Raw genomic sequence first — 12,604 nt, forward strand, 5'->3', positions numbered from 1 at the left:
CATGTAATACTCTGTGTTAGTGGATGTTATGGGCTGGAGGTGGATCATGTCCAAGCAGTTGGGAATATCTTTGTGTGGTGTTCTGATTCGATCTTTGACAGTAGGCTTAAGGAGTATTGCACAGGTATGTGGTGGCTATCCTGAAGCTGGACATTGAAGCTGGAATTGAGTATTTTAATGGTAATTGATGGCTGGAAGGGATGCCTTAATTTGAATCAGAGACTTAATGGCCTTTACAGCACTTGCATGGGATGGTGGCCAAATTACTTCAGCCAGTGTAATTTATTTTTGAACCTGCTCTCTATAAAGCGCTAATCCCTGCCTGTTTTGAGGGCCGCTCCAGCTCTGCTCAGTTTTTCTGCTTTTTAGTGACAAAATAACAATCAATCAATGCACAGGCTTCTAGTTACTTGAAAACAGAACTGGTATAAGTGCAACCATGAGCCCTGATGCAGAGAGAGTTTTGTATGCATTTAGAGCCATAGAAGCTGGGTGTGCCTGCTGGGAGGGAAGAGGGGTGTGTCAGCCCTGGACACTGATGCTTACAGGTGGGGTCCCTTCCTACACCGTGGTGTCTTGTTGTGGGTGCAGGCCCTTCCATGCTGCCCTTCAGGGACTTGCTGGCTTTTCAAACACATCATCTTAGAGAAAAGCCCCCTTCATCCCTGAGGATGACAACTCCATAGCCTTCCTCAGTCACTGCATCAAAGCTCTGCCTTCTTAATGTATTGGGGACTGATGAAAAAAATTTGGGTAATGAAAAATGCTCCCCTAATGAAAATGCTTTTCTTATTGGGACAAGGCATCTAGTTTGATTTTTCTGTGGGGTATGCAGAGAGAAACTTACAACTGTATTTTGTATGTGTTCAAGTATATCTTTCACTTTTGGCTAATGATATCCTCAGATCCAAGGGTTAGTTACTCATTCCCACAGCCACTGTTTTTTTCTTAGCCTGCTGTCCTTGTTTTTGTGGAAACTGTACAGTATGGGGCTGTACAGCTTTCCGTGGCACCTGGGAGCCTTGGGAGATGACAGGCGTGATTTCACCCCCATCTGCTTGGGTGAGAGTGTTTCATCCCCTCGTGTCATGTTTGATTGAAGGGCTCACCTGATGGTCTCTTGTTTGCTCTGGGGTCCCTCAAGATTCTGTGGGCTCTATGGAGGTGCTTGCATTGTTCACACTGTCTATAAGTCAGGCATGTTGTGAATTATTAGTCTTTTGTTGGGCTTTGGGAGTGCTGAGGTTTCTGGGATTTTCAGGACTTACGTGGATTCTGCATAAATTCTTTATGTGAGAGAATAAGCAGACAGCCCTGTTTGATAACCTTATGTTGCCTCAACACTTCAGGGAACATGTGAGTTTAGCAGGAAAGATTTTATTTATTTATATTTAGCTGTGATATTGTTTGACTTAAAATCCTGGGTTTTCTCCTCAACTCTTAACTCTCAGGCTTCTATCCCTGCCCAAGTTTGAAAAATCTAATGAAAATTTATAAATTGTAATATTGTTCAGTATGCTACTGGTTGGTTATTTGAATGGCATGCTTTGGGATATTGCTGTAGGTTGGGGGTGTTTTTTCCTTAATGGATCTCAAAGAATTCACGGGGCTTTTGTCAGTGCACAGATTAAATCTATTCAACAACTTTATAATTTTTTTCCCCCATTTCTGTCCTGGAAAGGTTTCCCTCAATATCAGGGTGCTCTGCAATTCAGCCTGGGAGGCTCACCCTGCTGAGAGGGATTGCTGGGGTGCCTGTGGGCTGCTCTCCCTGCCTGCTGGGCTGGTGGGCAGGGGGAGAAGCCGTAAATCCAGGACCTCACTTCCTTCCACTGATCCCTGGCTGTGATTCAGCACTTGCTATTTTCATCAAGTCGGCCTCTGGAGATCCCAGGTTAGATCAAGATCCTGCTGCAGACCCTGCTGATCAGGTGTGACCCCACACTGACTTCCTGAGAAGGACCTTCCTCAGGAGCTGAGCTGGCCCATGCAACAGCCATGAGGATCCACAGCACTGCTCAGGGATGCTCTTTGAGCTCCCAGCACCAGACTGGGATGGGATCACTCCCTTTCTTATTCCTGGCGTTGTGTCCACAGCTGAGTGTGTGGAAATGGGCGTGATGTAATACCCATCTCTGGGCTATGCTGTGTACAGCCAGGAGTCTCGCTGCTTTGTCACGCTTTCACTGAAGAAGATTATGCCTGGGGCTTTCAAAGGAACCTAAAAGCATTAGATCTCCCACTTGCCTGACTTTCAACAGGATTTCCAGGTGTTTTTTTAAATACAGAAAATATCAGCCTGCCACAAGCTTTCTGCCAAGCTGAAGGGTGTTACCTTTGAGGAGACGCAACTACTAGAACTCTTCAAGAGAAAACCAGCTGCTGCTAGATATTGCAGGATCAGCTCTCCTTCCTTGAAATGAATTCAAATGTTGCAAATTGAAAACCTTTTTGAGGAAGACACAGGATCTGCCACCCACATCTCCACATCATGTAGAGCAGCTCTTGAAACAAGGTGCCATGCCATCATGAGGCCATGACCTGAGTTGTTGCCAGTGCAGAATTGTTCCCAGAAGGATGACTGGTCTCAGAATTACATCAAATCATGTTTTAATTCCACCCGACATAGAGCTTTATTGAGAACTTACATAAATACATGAAAATGAGTGTGATGTAATATTAAAATTGGAAAATTGGCTTGAAATAGTATACTGGAGTAAATATAAAATGGGCAGTATTAAAACTTGGCACAGATGGAAATGTTATTCATATAACGTTCCTACTTTCGTTGGCAAAACAATGCCAATAATTACAGTATATATTGGAATGGGCAAAACGTGCCTTAAGAGCAAGTTGCCATGCTGCCAGCAAGTAATTGGGCCTGGGTAATTAAGGCCTGAGTCCGTGTGCTTAATGTGGCTGCAGGGAGCCCCGTGGATGCTGAGGTTTGCAGTAGGGTTGGACAGGCACCAGGAGAGCCAGGAGTGGGAAGTGTCCTCTTGCATGGAGGAGGAGTGATGAGAGGTCTGGCTCTTCAGGCTCTCCTCTCCTCTTGCCACAGAGAGGTAACACAGCCTGTTTTGTCAGGGCAGTGCAAGGAAGGGGGTGATTTATCACAGCTGCCTCAATGGTGGCATGGTCTCTGTGAGTGCTAAGTTTAAATGCGTTATTTAATCAAAAGGTGTGTTAACAAAAAACAGGCACACGAGATTTCTCCAACTGAAAAATTAATTTTTTTTATCATTTTTCACTTACTATTTTAACTTACAGAAGAAATTAATATGCCTGGACCACCTCAGAATATTATACAAGATGATGCAGGCAATTTTTTACTTTCTGCTGCTGCTGCCATGGCATAGCTGTTGGGTTAATGATGACCAGTGTTGCTTACAAGTTTTATAGTGGTTACAAGAACTTAGGTTGTAAGTCATTGGGAATGTGCTTTCAACAGGCTTATTGTCAACCCTTGGAGAGTGGTGAAGGGCTGGGGCATCAGGAAGAATCACCCTCATGTGGTGTCTCAGGACATGTCTCTGGGCTGCTTTCAATAACCTCTTTTATTGTGCAATGGTTGTGGGGGGCTGCCCAGACCCCTGAAAAATGACATTACAGCCTTTTCCATGCTGTCCATGGTAGTTTTCCAGGCTAATTGCATGTTAGTCTGGCCCCATCCCCTGCTGCTTGCTATCCACACAGCAATGCCTGTGCAAAAACCACATAATGCTCTTAAGGGCAAGTGGGTAGGTGTCACACTAATGCCTTCCTCCCCCTAAATACCCCTGGCACCAGACCAGGAGCTGTTCAAAGGCAGGACTGTGAGCAGGGATTGCCAGTTGTTTAAGTGGTCTCTCTCGATCTGAATTAAAAGAATTAAAATTCTTGGTGGATCATATGTTGCAGTCATGACAACAAATTTCCTCCCTTTTTCTTCTTTCTGTAATTGCCTTATAATTCAGATATGGAGCCAAACAAAGCCCTTCAATTTTTATTATTTTTTTTTTAAAGCCTCATGTTTCAGATAATAGCAGCATTAAATGAAAAAGCAGAGTAAATGGTCATCAGTGTTTTGATGACTGTATATGTTTTATACCTGGTATCATCTTGGGAAACTGGAAATCTCTTGACTGTGTAAGTCAGTAGGGCTTTCGTTCAGTGGTATTAGAGGGAATTTTGCTAACCTAAAAGAAGTGGGGATAATTACTAACAGGAGTTCCTGTGCAGTCTACACCTGTAATAGTAAAGGGTAGGCTGCTGAAATTTATTCTGACAATTGCAGATACAGCATTGGAGGAATCATTTGAATTATTCATCCTACAACAAGGAAACATCCCACTTCTTCCCTTTAGAAATGAAATATCCATCCACTTTAAAATATGCTTTTATTGGTTGCTTTCCCATAATTTTGCTATCTCAAGACTTCTATTATAATTATCCTTGAATGTAGATTTTTAAAGAAAATTATTCTGATTTCTAAAGGAAAGGATAAATGGATTTCTCATATGAACTGCTACTTGTAGAATAAGTTTAATGAAATTCAGCTTTCTTTCATAAATAATGCAGCACTTGCATTTGATTAGGTGAAGCCTAGAGGAATTTCTACCTAATCAGATGCATAGCAAGAAGGATACTGCCTGCAGACTGTTACCATTATCAGTGCTGGTGTCAAGGAAAATACAGCTCTATATATGTCCAGATAGAAAGCATTGTTTCTTAAGAGAAGTTGCAAAACAAGCTAGATATGTTCTAAAAATTGATCATTTGCATCTCAGTTTCTTCAGAGTGATAGTTTATAAAATAATTCTGAGCATTCTTGTGGCATGAAGAGACTCCAGGTTAATTGGAGACCTCCTTGTCTTGGTAATGTGTTTCTAACCCTTCTAAGAAATAAATGCATTCTACATATGAATGAAGAATGGGGAAGAGGAAATGTTTGCATTAGAGAACTTAAAATCAAAATAAGATAAAGCTGAATATCAGGATTCATTGAGACCACTTCCAGGAGTATTGCTAAACAACACAAATCTCCTGATAACTTCAAAATAGGAGAAGTACACGTCTCCCTCTTCCACAACAACAAATCAACTACAGTGAAAGCAAACAAGTCTTGCAGAACCATTTGAAAGTTCTTGAGTAAATGTTGCTTCATTTGGTAACTGGGGGTCAAGCTTTATGCCCCTGTGTAAATCCTGCCACAAGACTGTTCTTCTGTGTTTTTATTCCCAGGGAACTGGTATTAACAGCAGTGGGTGTGCCTGAACAGAGGGTAGTTTAAATACGGCTGCTGGTCCTGTATTCAACATCCATATTAATACATAAAAAATAAAAATATTTGGTCCACATTCTGTAGCCCTGAGGCCAGCTGGCATGAATTGACCTGGAAGTATTCAGTAAATGTTTGTATCCTCTGAGAGGCAGTGGCCAAGGCCATGTTGGCTTTTGGGAGCAAACCCTGATCTAGGCTCAGGCCTGGACCACTCCTGGGAACGATTTGAGAGTGGTGTGAAAGCAACATAAACTGAAAGAGGGCAAGTTTAGATGGGATGTTAGGAAGAAACTCTTTACAGTGAGAATGTTGAGGCACTGGCACACATTGTTCATAGAAGCTGTGGATGCCCCATTCCTGGAAGTGTCCAAGGCCAGGTTGGATGGGGCTTTGAATAACCTGCTCTAGTAGAAGGTGTCCCTGCCCATAGTGGATGGTCATTGGAACAGATGGTCTTTAAGGTTCTTTACATCCCAAAGCATTCTATGATTCAGTCATTCTATAACAGCATGGATGGCCATGACTGGCCAGCTCAGACTCTGGCTCTGGTTACTTTACCAGAGGCAATGCTCTCTTAGGCTTGATTGCTCTGCTGAACTCAGTTGAGTGGCAGCTTGTTCTACCACCATAACAAAGTAATAATCCAAATAAAATATTTGGAGAGAAATAGAAGAGCTAAACCCTGGTGGCAAAGCCCAACACCACTACCTTATCTTGCTGTGGTCAGAATTTCTCGTAACTTTTGTTCAGACATGTACAATTGCAGATGTTTTAAGTTCTTTGGGCCAGATGCTAAGCAGGTTTCAGTCGACAATTTGTGCTTGCTGAAGTTCTGGGTTTTCACTTACATTTCTTGGAAAGGGCAATGAGGTGTAATGAATAAATTTAAACACAAGAAATAGAGCCCAGGATACATGGGAGACATGTTTGCATCCTGTGATTTGCTGTTGAGAGGTTTTAGTACTGAGCTCAGAATTGTTTTTATGGAGCTGCCAGTCAGAACTGTGCAATTTAAAGGTGAAATCAGTTCCCTTTTTTAATCTTGAGTTTTTATTCCACTCCAAATTGGTGCAAGCAAATCTTCTGGGCCTAAAATGCCACAGGAGCACTAAAGGCCAAGAACAGAATTAATTTCTGAAAGTTTGAGAGAAAAACCATCAGGTTTAAGGCTGTAAAATGGTAATCTGTTTCTGACTTTTCCAAGAATTGTCTGAAATCCTTTTGCCCACTCATAACTCAAGTGACTTCATGTCAAATATTAGAGCTATTTTATGTGTGAGTACTGACAGAAGTAGTGCACACTTTTATCATAGCCATCTGGTAAAAAGGCTCAAAAATATAACTTCCAGACCTTTTTCTTGGTCCAAAACAATGTCAAAATCCCTTGGAGGAAATGGGAAACAAGACTGTGGTCATTTGCCCTAAGATGTTCTTCTCTCGATATTCTGGTCGTGGTATCACACAGAGCTGCATCCCAAGTGCTGAAGAGCAGGCAAGCTTGGCCCTTTGCATTCATCCTCTGCTGTTGCTCTGGAGAGCATTTCTCCCAGCCTGCTTCACCTGGGGAGACTTAGACTAGATGACAAATGGATTTGAGGACTAAGGTCAAGACTCCACACTACACCCTCATCTTTTCTTTTGCTGGTGCTTTTCCAAGCGCAGGAAGCCTCTCACACCCCAAAGTGCATCTGGGGAACTTCAGCAATGGAAAGTGATGCTTATTTCTATGTTAACTGCAGTTCTCACCACAGATCTACTCTTTACAGCTCTGTGACAAGTTCAATTAGGGGTCTCTTCACTAGTTGCTTGAGCATTGAATGCAGGTGGTGGGGTAAGTGTGGACACTGGGCAGTGCACCTGTGGTGGTCACTCAGTAGTGACCTCTGAGAGACAGGATGCTCACCTGTGTGGGAAGGATGCTGGCACTCTGTAGTCATTATTTGCTATGAGTGATGGTCACTACATTTATCTTTTGTTATTATAACAGACCAGTTCTCAAAAAGCACATGGCTGCATCCCTGAACAATTTCTCCTCAACTGTGTGGCTTTGCAGTCTTTGTTTGCTTGGTAAAAAAAAGGGCTTCGGGCTTTTCTCTTACTTAATGGTAGGAAACATCCTGGTTTTGTTAGTGGTGCATGCCCATTTCTCCCAGAGTTCCCTTGAATGTTTCCAGCTTCACTCCCAAATAAGACCTTGCCAAAATCATTTATGAGCTGTGGAGTGAAAATGTGACTGATAAAAATGTTGCAGCAGTGTATAAAATGCTAAATTATTCATGGTTCTTAAGCACAGAAAATCCTAGGGCTGAACTGACATAGTGAAAAACTCCAGGCAAAAAAATACCAAAAAAACCCACCATGGAAAGTCTTGGATTAAAAACAATTGCAAACTTTAGTCAGGCTATACTATAGAGTCCTAATCCCTTCTATCTTTAAATGCCCCTTCTCATGCTGAACCCTGTGCTTTCATAGCCAACTACTTTTAATGTCATTATCCACATCCCTTTCCCATGATCAGGGACCTAAGGCAAAGAACTGTCAGATGACTTGTCCTCAGAGCCTCAGACCTTCTCACACAGCTGATCTCCAGGGACCTCTGTGGATGTCTGTCAAAAATTTATTTCCTTATCATAATGACCCTCAGTTTTCACCTACCAATCACACAGGGGGTCCTGGATACTTACATTGAGCCCTGGATCACTTCCACCTCTGGAGTTTTCTGGTGAAAGTAAAACTACAAATTAAAATATTAATGTAGGAGCAAAACTTGGAGAATTTAAACTGCTGAATGGACCATGACCTACTGCTTAATTTGGGGAGAATTTTAACAGAGATGCATTGGGCCCAATAATGTAATCTTCGAACTGAAACAGGCAGATGTGAAGATCAACAGGTCAGATAAAAGGAGAGCTGTACAGAACCAAATGCTACAAGAAGCTTCGAGAATTCATGTTGTTAAGCAGTCTGGTTCCAGATTCTTTTATCATTTTGCTTAGTCCTGAAAACATTGGTCAACAGCTGATTCCAGGTTTTCTTTTGCACTTTATTATCAGTTTTATTATGAAAAAAAGAAAAGAAAAAATTCAAAAACCCAACAAATATTTTTAAATGATGTTGTGTTGTGTTCTGTGTATATCAAAACGTATTTACATTGGAAACATTTTTTGACAAGGCAACTCTTGCTTGTTGCAGAAAGTGTTTTGAATAAAAACATTCAGGCTGCTTTTGTCACTATGCCTTTTGCTTGTAAGGGTAAGATAGGTTGTCAAAGCTGTTCAGCATTCCATTTTGCCCTGGAGATAGATACAAACCATAGGAGAAGATCTGATTTGCAATCTCTAGGAGTTGAAAACGGGCCTCAGGATCCCATCTGACCTGCAGCAAATTAAGGGAAAACACGTTTTTTTGACATTCTTCTCTTTATTGAGTGCCAAACAGCATTGGTGGCAGAGTCAGTGACATCAGCTCTATTTGTCAGTTAATGAGCATCTGTAACTTGGTATTTCATTTTTCCCAGGCTGTACCCTCGTCATGCAAGTGCTCTCAACAACTTGGGGACATTGACCAAAGACGTGGTGGAGGCTAAGGATTACTACAGACGGGCCCTTCAGCTCAACCCTCAGCACAATCGAGCTCTCTTCAACCTCGGCAACCTGCTCAAGTAAGTTGAATGCAGGTCTGGCCCAAAGAAAATTCACATTGCCCTTGAACACATCACCCAAGCAGGTTTTTTTCACCAGCTGGTGATGGTGTCATTTCTTAGTGCCATCCGAAAGTGATGGCACAAAGGTGAGGCTTACTTTGGCTATCCCTGTGCTGCCTGCCACATCACTCCAGGTGCTGTTCAAAAGTGTGTTTCAGCTGTAGGAAATTAATTTGTTCTGAAACAGGCGTCAGAAGTGAGTTGCCTAAACCCAGCTAGTCACCTGAGATCCCCATCCTGGTGGAGATGTGTAAACATTTCCAGAAGAGGAAGCTGTATTTTTCAAAGGTAGGCATCAGATGCCGAGCGAATAAATAACACAATCCAAAAAATCCCTCTCTTCAAGTTCCCACTTCTCCTCATTAGCTGTATGGGAAGTTGTATAGTTTAGGCATAAGCACCTTATGCTGAGATGCTCAGAGCAGCAGAAGGTTCATTCCCTTGCAGAGCAGGTAGGTCTGGATTTGAGGGGAAGGCCGGTTTACATTCCTGGATGGTTAAAAACAAGTTGATGAGCTCATTATTTCACTCATTGTTATTTAGAGTGTTAGCCTTTAGCAAGGAGAATAGCAGACAATCATAATCATGCAAATTAATTTAACTAACCACATCTAAAGACTAAACATAGATCTGTACAAGAAGCCAGTATGATAAGATCTGCAAAAGGTTCAATTAAAAAAAGTAAAATATCTCTGTTTAGCACAAGCAAAAAGGTCCTTGTTTTTGTGTGGATATTGTGGGGTATTTGCTGACAGAACTGCATAAACTACAGCAGTAAAAGTACATTTTTGTTGATATGAACTGCCCTTATTTTGCTGATAATAAGTCTTGGTAAATCTTTTAGAGCAGACTGGGCTTTGTGCTGGTTAAACCATGACATACTTAGCGTGGGACTCATTTTAAAGTGGCACTTTAAAACTTGTGCCATTAAAACTTGGTTTTTCTGGTCCTGAAATGTAACTCTGAGTATGGATTTGTATAAAGGATGTTAAGTGGGCTGCTGACGTTCTACCTGGTCTGTCCAGAACCAGAGAAATTATCAGAATACTATTACAAGTAAACCTGGTGGTTTGAGGTTAGAATATTGAAAATTAGTAATCTTAAATGGAAAGTAGATAAGTGCTTTACTGAAAATACTCACAAGGAGGGAAAACGGCACAGTCTTATTACAAGAGAAAATAAAGGTCTTTGTATTATGCATCAAATTTGGTTGATTGAAATTAATTTTAGATGGCAATGGTGTTTAAAAATACATATTGTCTTTTAAATCCATCATGTATGCCTTAATTATTATTCTCTGTTACATTTTCTTTTTTTTTTTTTTTAATATAAAATATTAATACAAAAGGATATAAGCCAGAAGAAGCACCAGGATGTTCCATGTCAATTAGGCTTAAATCTGGCCTGTCAAAGGGCTATTATGATCCAGCAGATGGATAAAAACTGGATTTGTTGCATGGGCAAAAGCACAAAGGAGACATGTGGGGAAAATTTCTTAGAACTTCTGTTTGTTTTCTGTGCAATATGTCATGCTTTTCACATTGTGATACTTCAGATATTGTGTGTCCTGTTGGATTGTATGTGCTCCGCATCCTTCTGTGGTGCCACATTTTGTGGTATGTTAAATGTGTGTGCTGCCTGTGCTAAACTTGTCAAGAGAAAGCACTCAGGATCCTCCTGCCCTTTTCCCACACTCATTTGCTCCCATTTCCTAAACTTCATTTAGGCTTCCAAAACAATGTAGTGCATCTGGACACAGCGGTGGCATTAATTGTATTGGAAGCTGAGTACCCTCGTCTCCCTGTTCAGCTTTACAAACCCTGCTAAAAACCAGGTGGAGTTCACAGTACAGGGATTAGCACATATGTAAAGCAGATGCTTTACATATATACAGGTCCTATATGAATGTCTCCCCTAAAATGGGATCCCAAACCCTTTGGCCAGCACCTTTCCTAGATGATCCAGCAGTTTAGCAAAGACCATCAGCCATGCTGGAGCATGAGGTCACTTGTGAGATGACCAGAGAGGTACAAGGCAGAGATTTCACATTTCTCCTTCCTACAACAATGTCTTTATTTATATTTTCTACCTGTCTACAATTATCCTTTCATGTATATATATAAATGTGTATATATATATGGCCGCCAGTGTTCTGAAGACACTAAATGCTAGCATAGTATGGATAATAAATGGAATAAAATGGAAATCTGCAGAATATTACAGACAGATATTACTTTCTGGCTGTGTTAGGAGACATTATGAAGTGTTTTTTGATTTTTAAATATATGTCAGAGAGAAGATAAATGGTCAAGCAATAAAAGCATCTTCTGTCCTCTTTACAAAGGCTTCAGAGCATGGGGCAGATCAGGAAGAGACAGATCTGCAACACTTAAGGCATGTCCAGTAACAGCACTGCCTGTACTGGGCTGTGGAATGAAATTGTCTGGCATGGGGAATTCCCAGTTGAACTCTGCTGAGTTCCTTGTGCCCATCCCTGCTCACAGTTTGTGCAAATCTGATGGCAAATACTAGATTTCATCTCCTCCGGAGTACTGAGAGAAGGGAAGTCCGGGATTTTGGAAGGATGGGTTTGTACTTCCCATGTGGGAATCTGCCTTTCATTATTCCATGCAAATAAGCTATTTAAGCCTCCATTGCTTGTGATTTAAACTTGAATAAAAACTGTTTTGAGGACACAGGGTGGAATTTTAAAGTTGTTTTCTGTGGAAGTAGTAGATGAAAAATGATGTTTCCATTTTCTGTTTGCACATAAAGAAGACAGCTATGTGCCGGAAGATGAATGTTCTCAGGAAGTATTGCAGGGTAATGGCTGAATAAGCCTCTGGTTTTGTTTACATATTCTAAAATAAAGTTGTATGTCATAATTTTTCTGCCTAATATAAATATTGGAGAGCAGATAATTAAACAATGCTGACAGATTTCTTACTTAAAATAGACCCAAAAGATGGCCTACCTAAAAGTAAGAAATCTCTCTGCTTTCATGGTCTGTGATCAGTGACACAGAGCAGCCTGATGCTGCTTTCTTGTGTTTTGAGTATTTGACTCCTCTGTATAAATTCAGGTTTGTTGAGATGCAGATAAATATCGTTCAGAATACCTCATGAATTTATAGGCTGTGGATATTTCTGTAAAGAGACAAGAAATAATGTATGAACATGAACATTTGAAATAAACATCAATCTCAGGTTGCAGGAAGAGATGGATAAGAACTTCTTATTTGTGGTACTGTATGAATGCACACCTTTTGCACTGCAATATCCAGTACACTGTTCCTCATGAAGAAAAGTCTCAGAACTCTCACATGCTTTGAGAGTGTTACAGCTTCATTTTTGAGGGGAAAATGAAATGCCTAAAAACAATCTCCACTGAATCTTGAGTTTACTCAAAAGACTGATTTTCTTCCGGATGTAGAGTAGCATACAATGAGTCTTGAGCATTTATTGTTGTGATTTAGTCCCAGTTGAGCACACCCATGTATTCAGAAGAGGAAGGACAGTCTGTCCTCTCTGATACAGGCTTCTGGATGTGAGTGTGCTGACACAGGCTTGTGAAACTGTCTGGAGATGCTGAAAAACATCAGAAAGGAATTACATGTATTGAGATTTAAGACCTTTTAG

General features: G+C 41.1%; 1 protein-coding gene across 1 annotated transcript in view; it reads left to right on the forward strand.

The window, feature by feature from the left end:
• LOC131591725 (protein O-mannosyl-transferase TMTC1-like) overlaps positions 1-12,604 on the forward strand; it is a 134,561-nt gene that overhangs the window by 101,289 nt on the left and 20,668 nt on the right. Inside the window, exon 12 of the mRNA XM_058862711.1 lies at positions 8,781-8,924. Within this exon, the coding sequence (XP_058718694.1) occupies positions 8,781-8,924 (144 nt within the window). The remainder of the gene's footprint in view (positions 1-8,780; positions 8,925-12,604) is intronic.

The sequence above is a fragment of the Poecile atricapillus genome, chromosome W, assembly GCF_030490865.1.
Source record: "Poecile atricapillus isolate bPoeAtr1 chromosome W, bPoeAtr1.hap1, whole genome shotgun sequence".
Taxonomy (NCBI): domain Eukaryota; kingdom Metazoa; phylum Chordata; class Aves; order Passeriformes; family Paridae; genus Poecile; species Poecile atricapillus.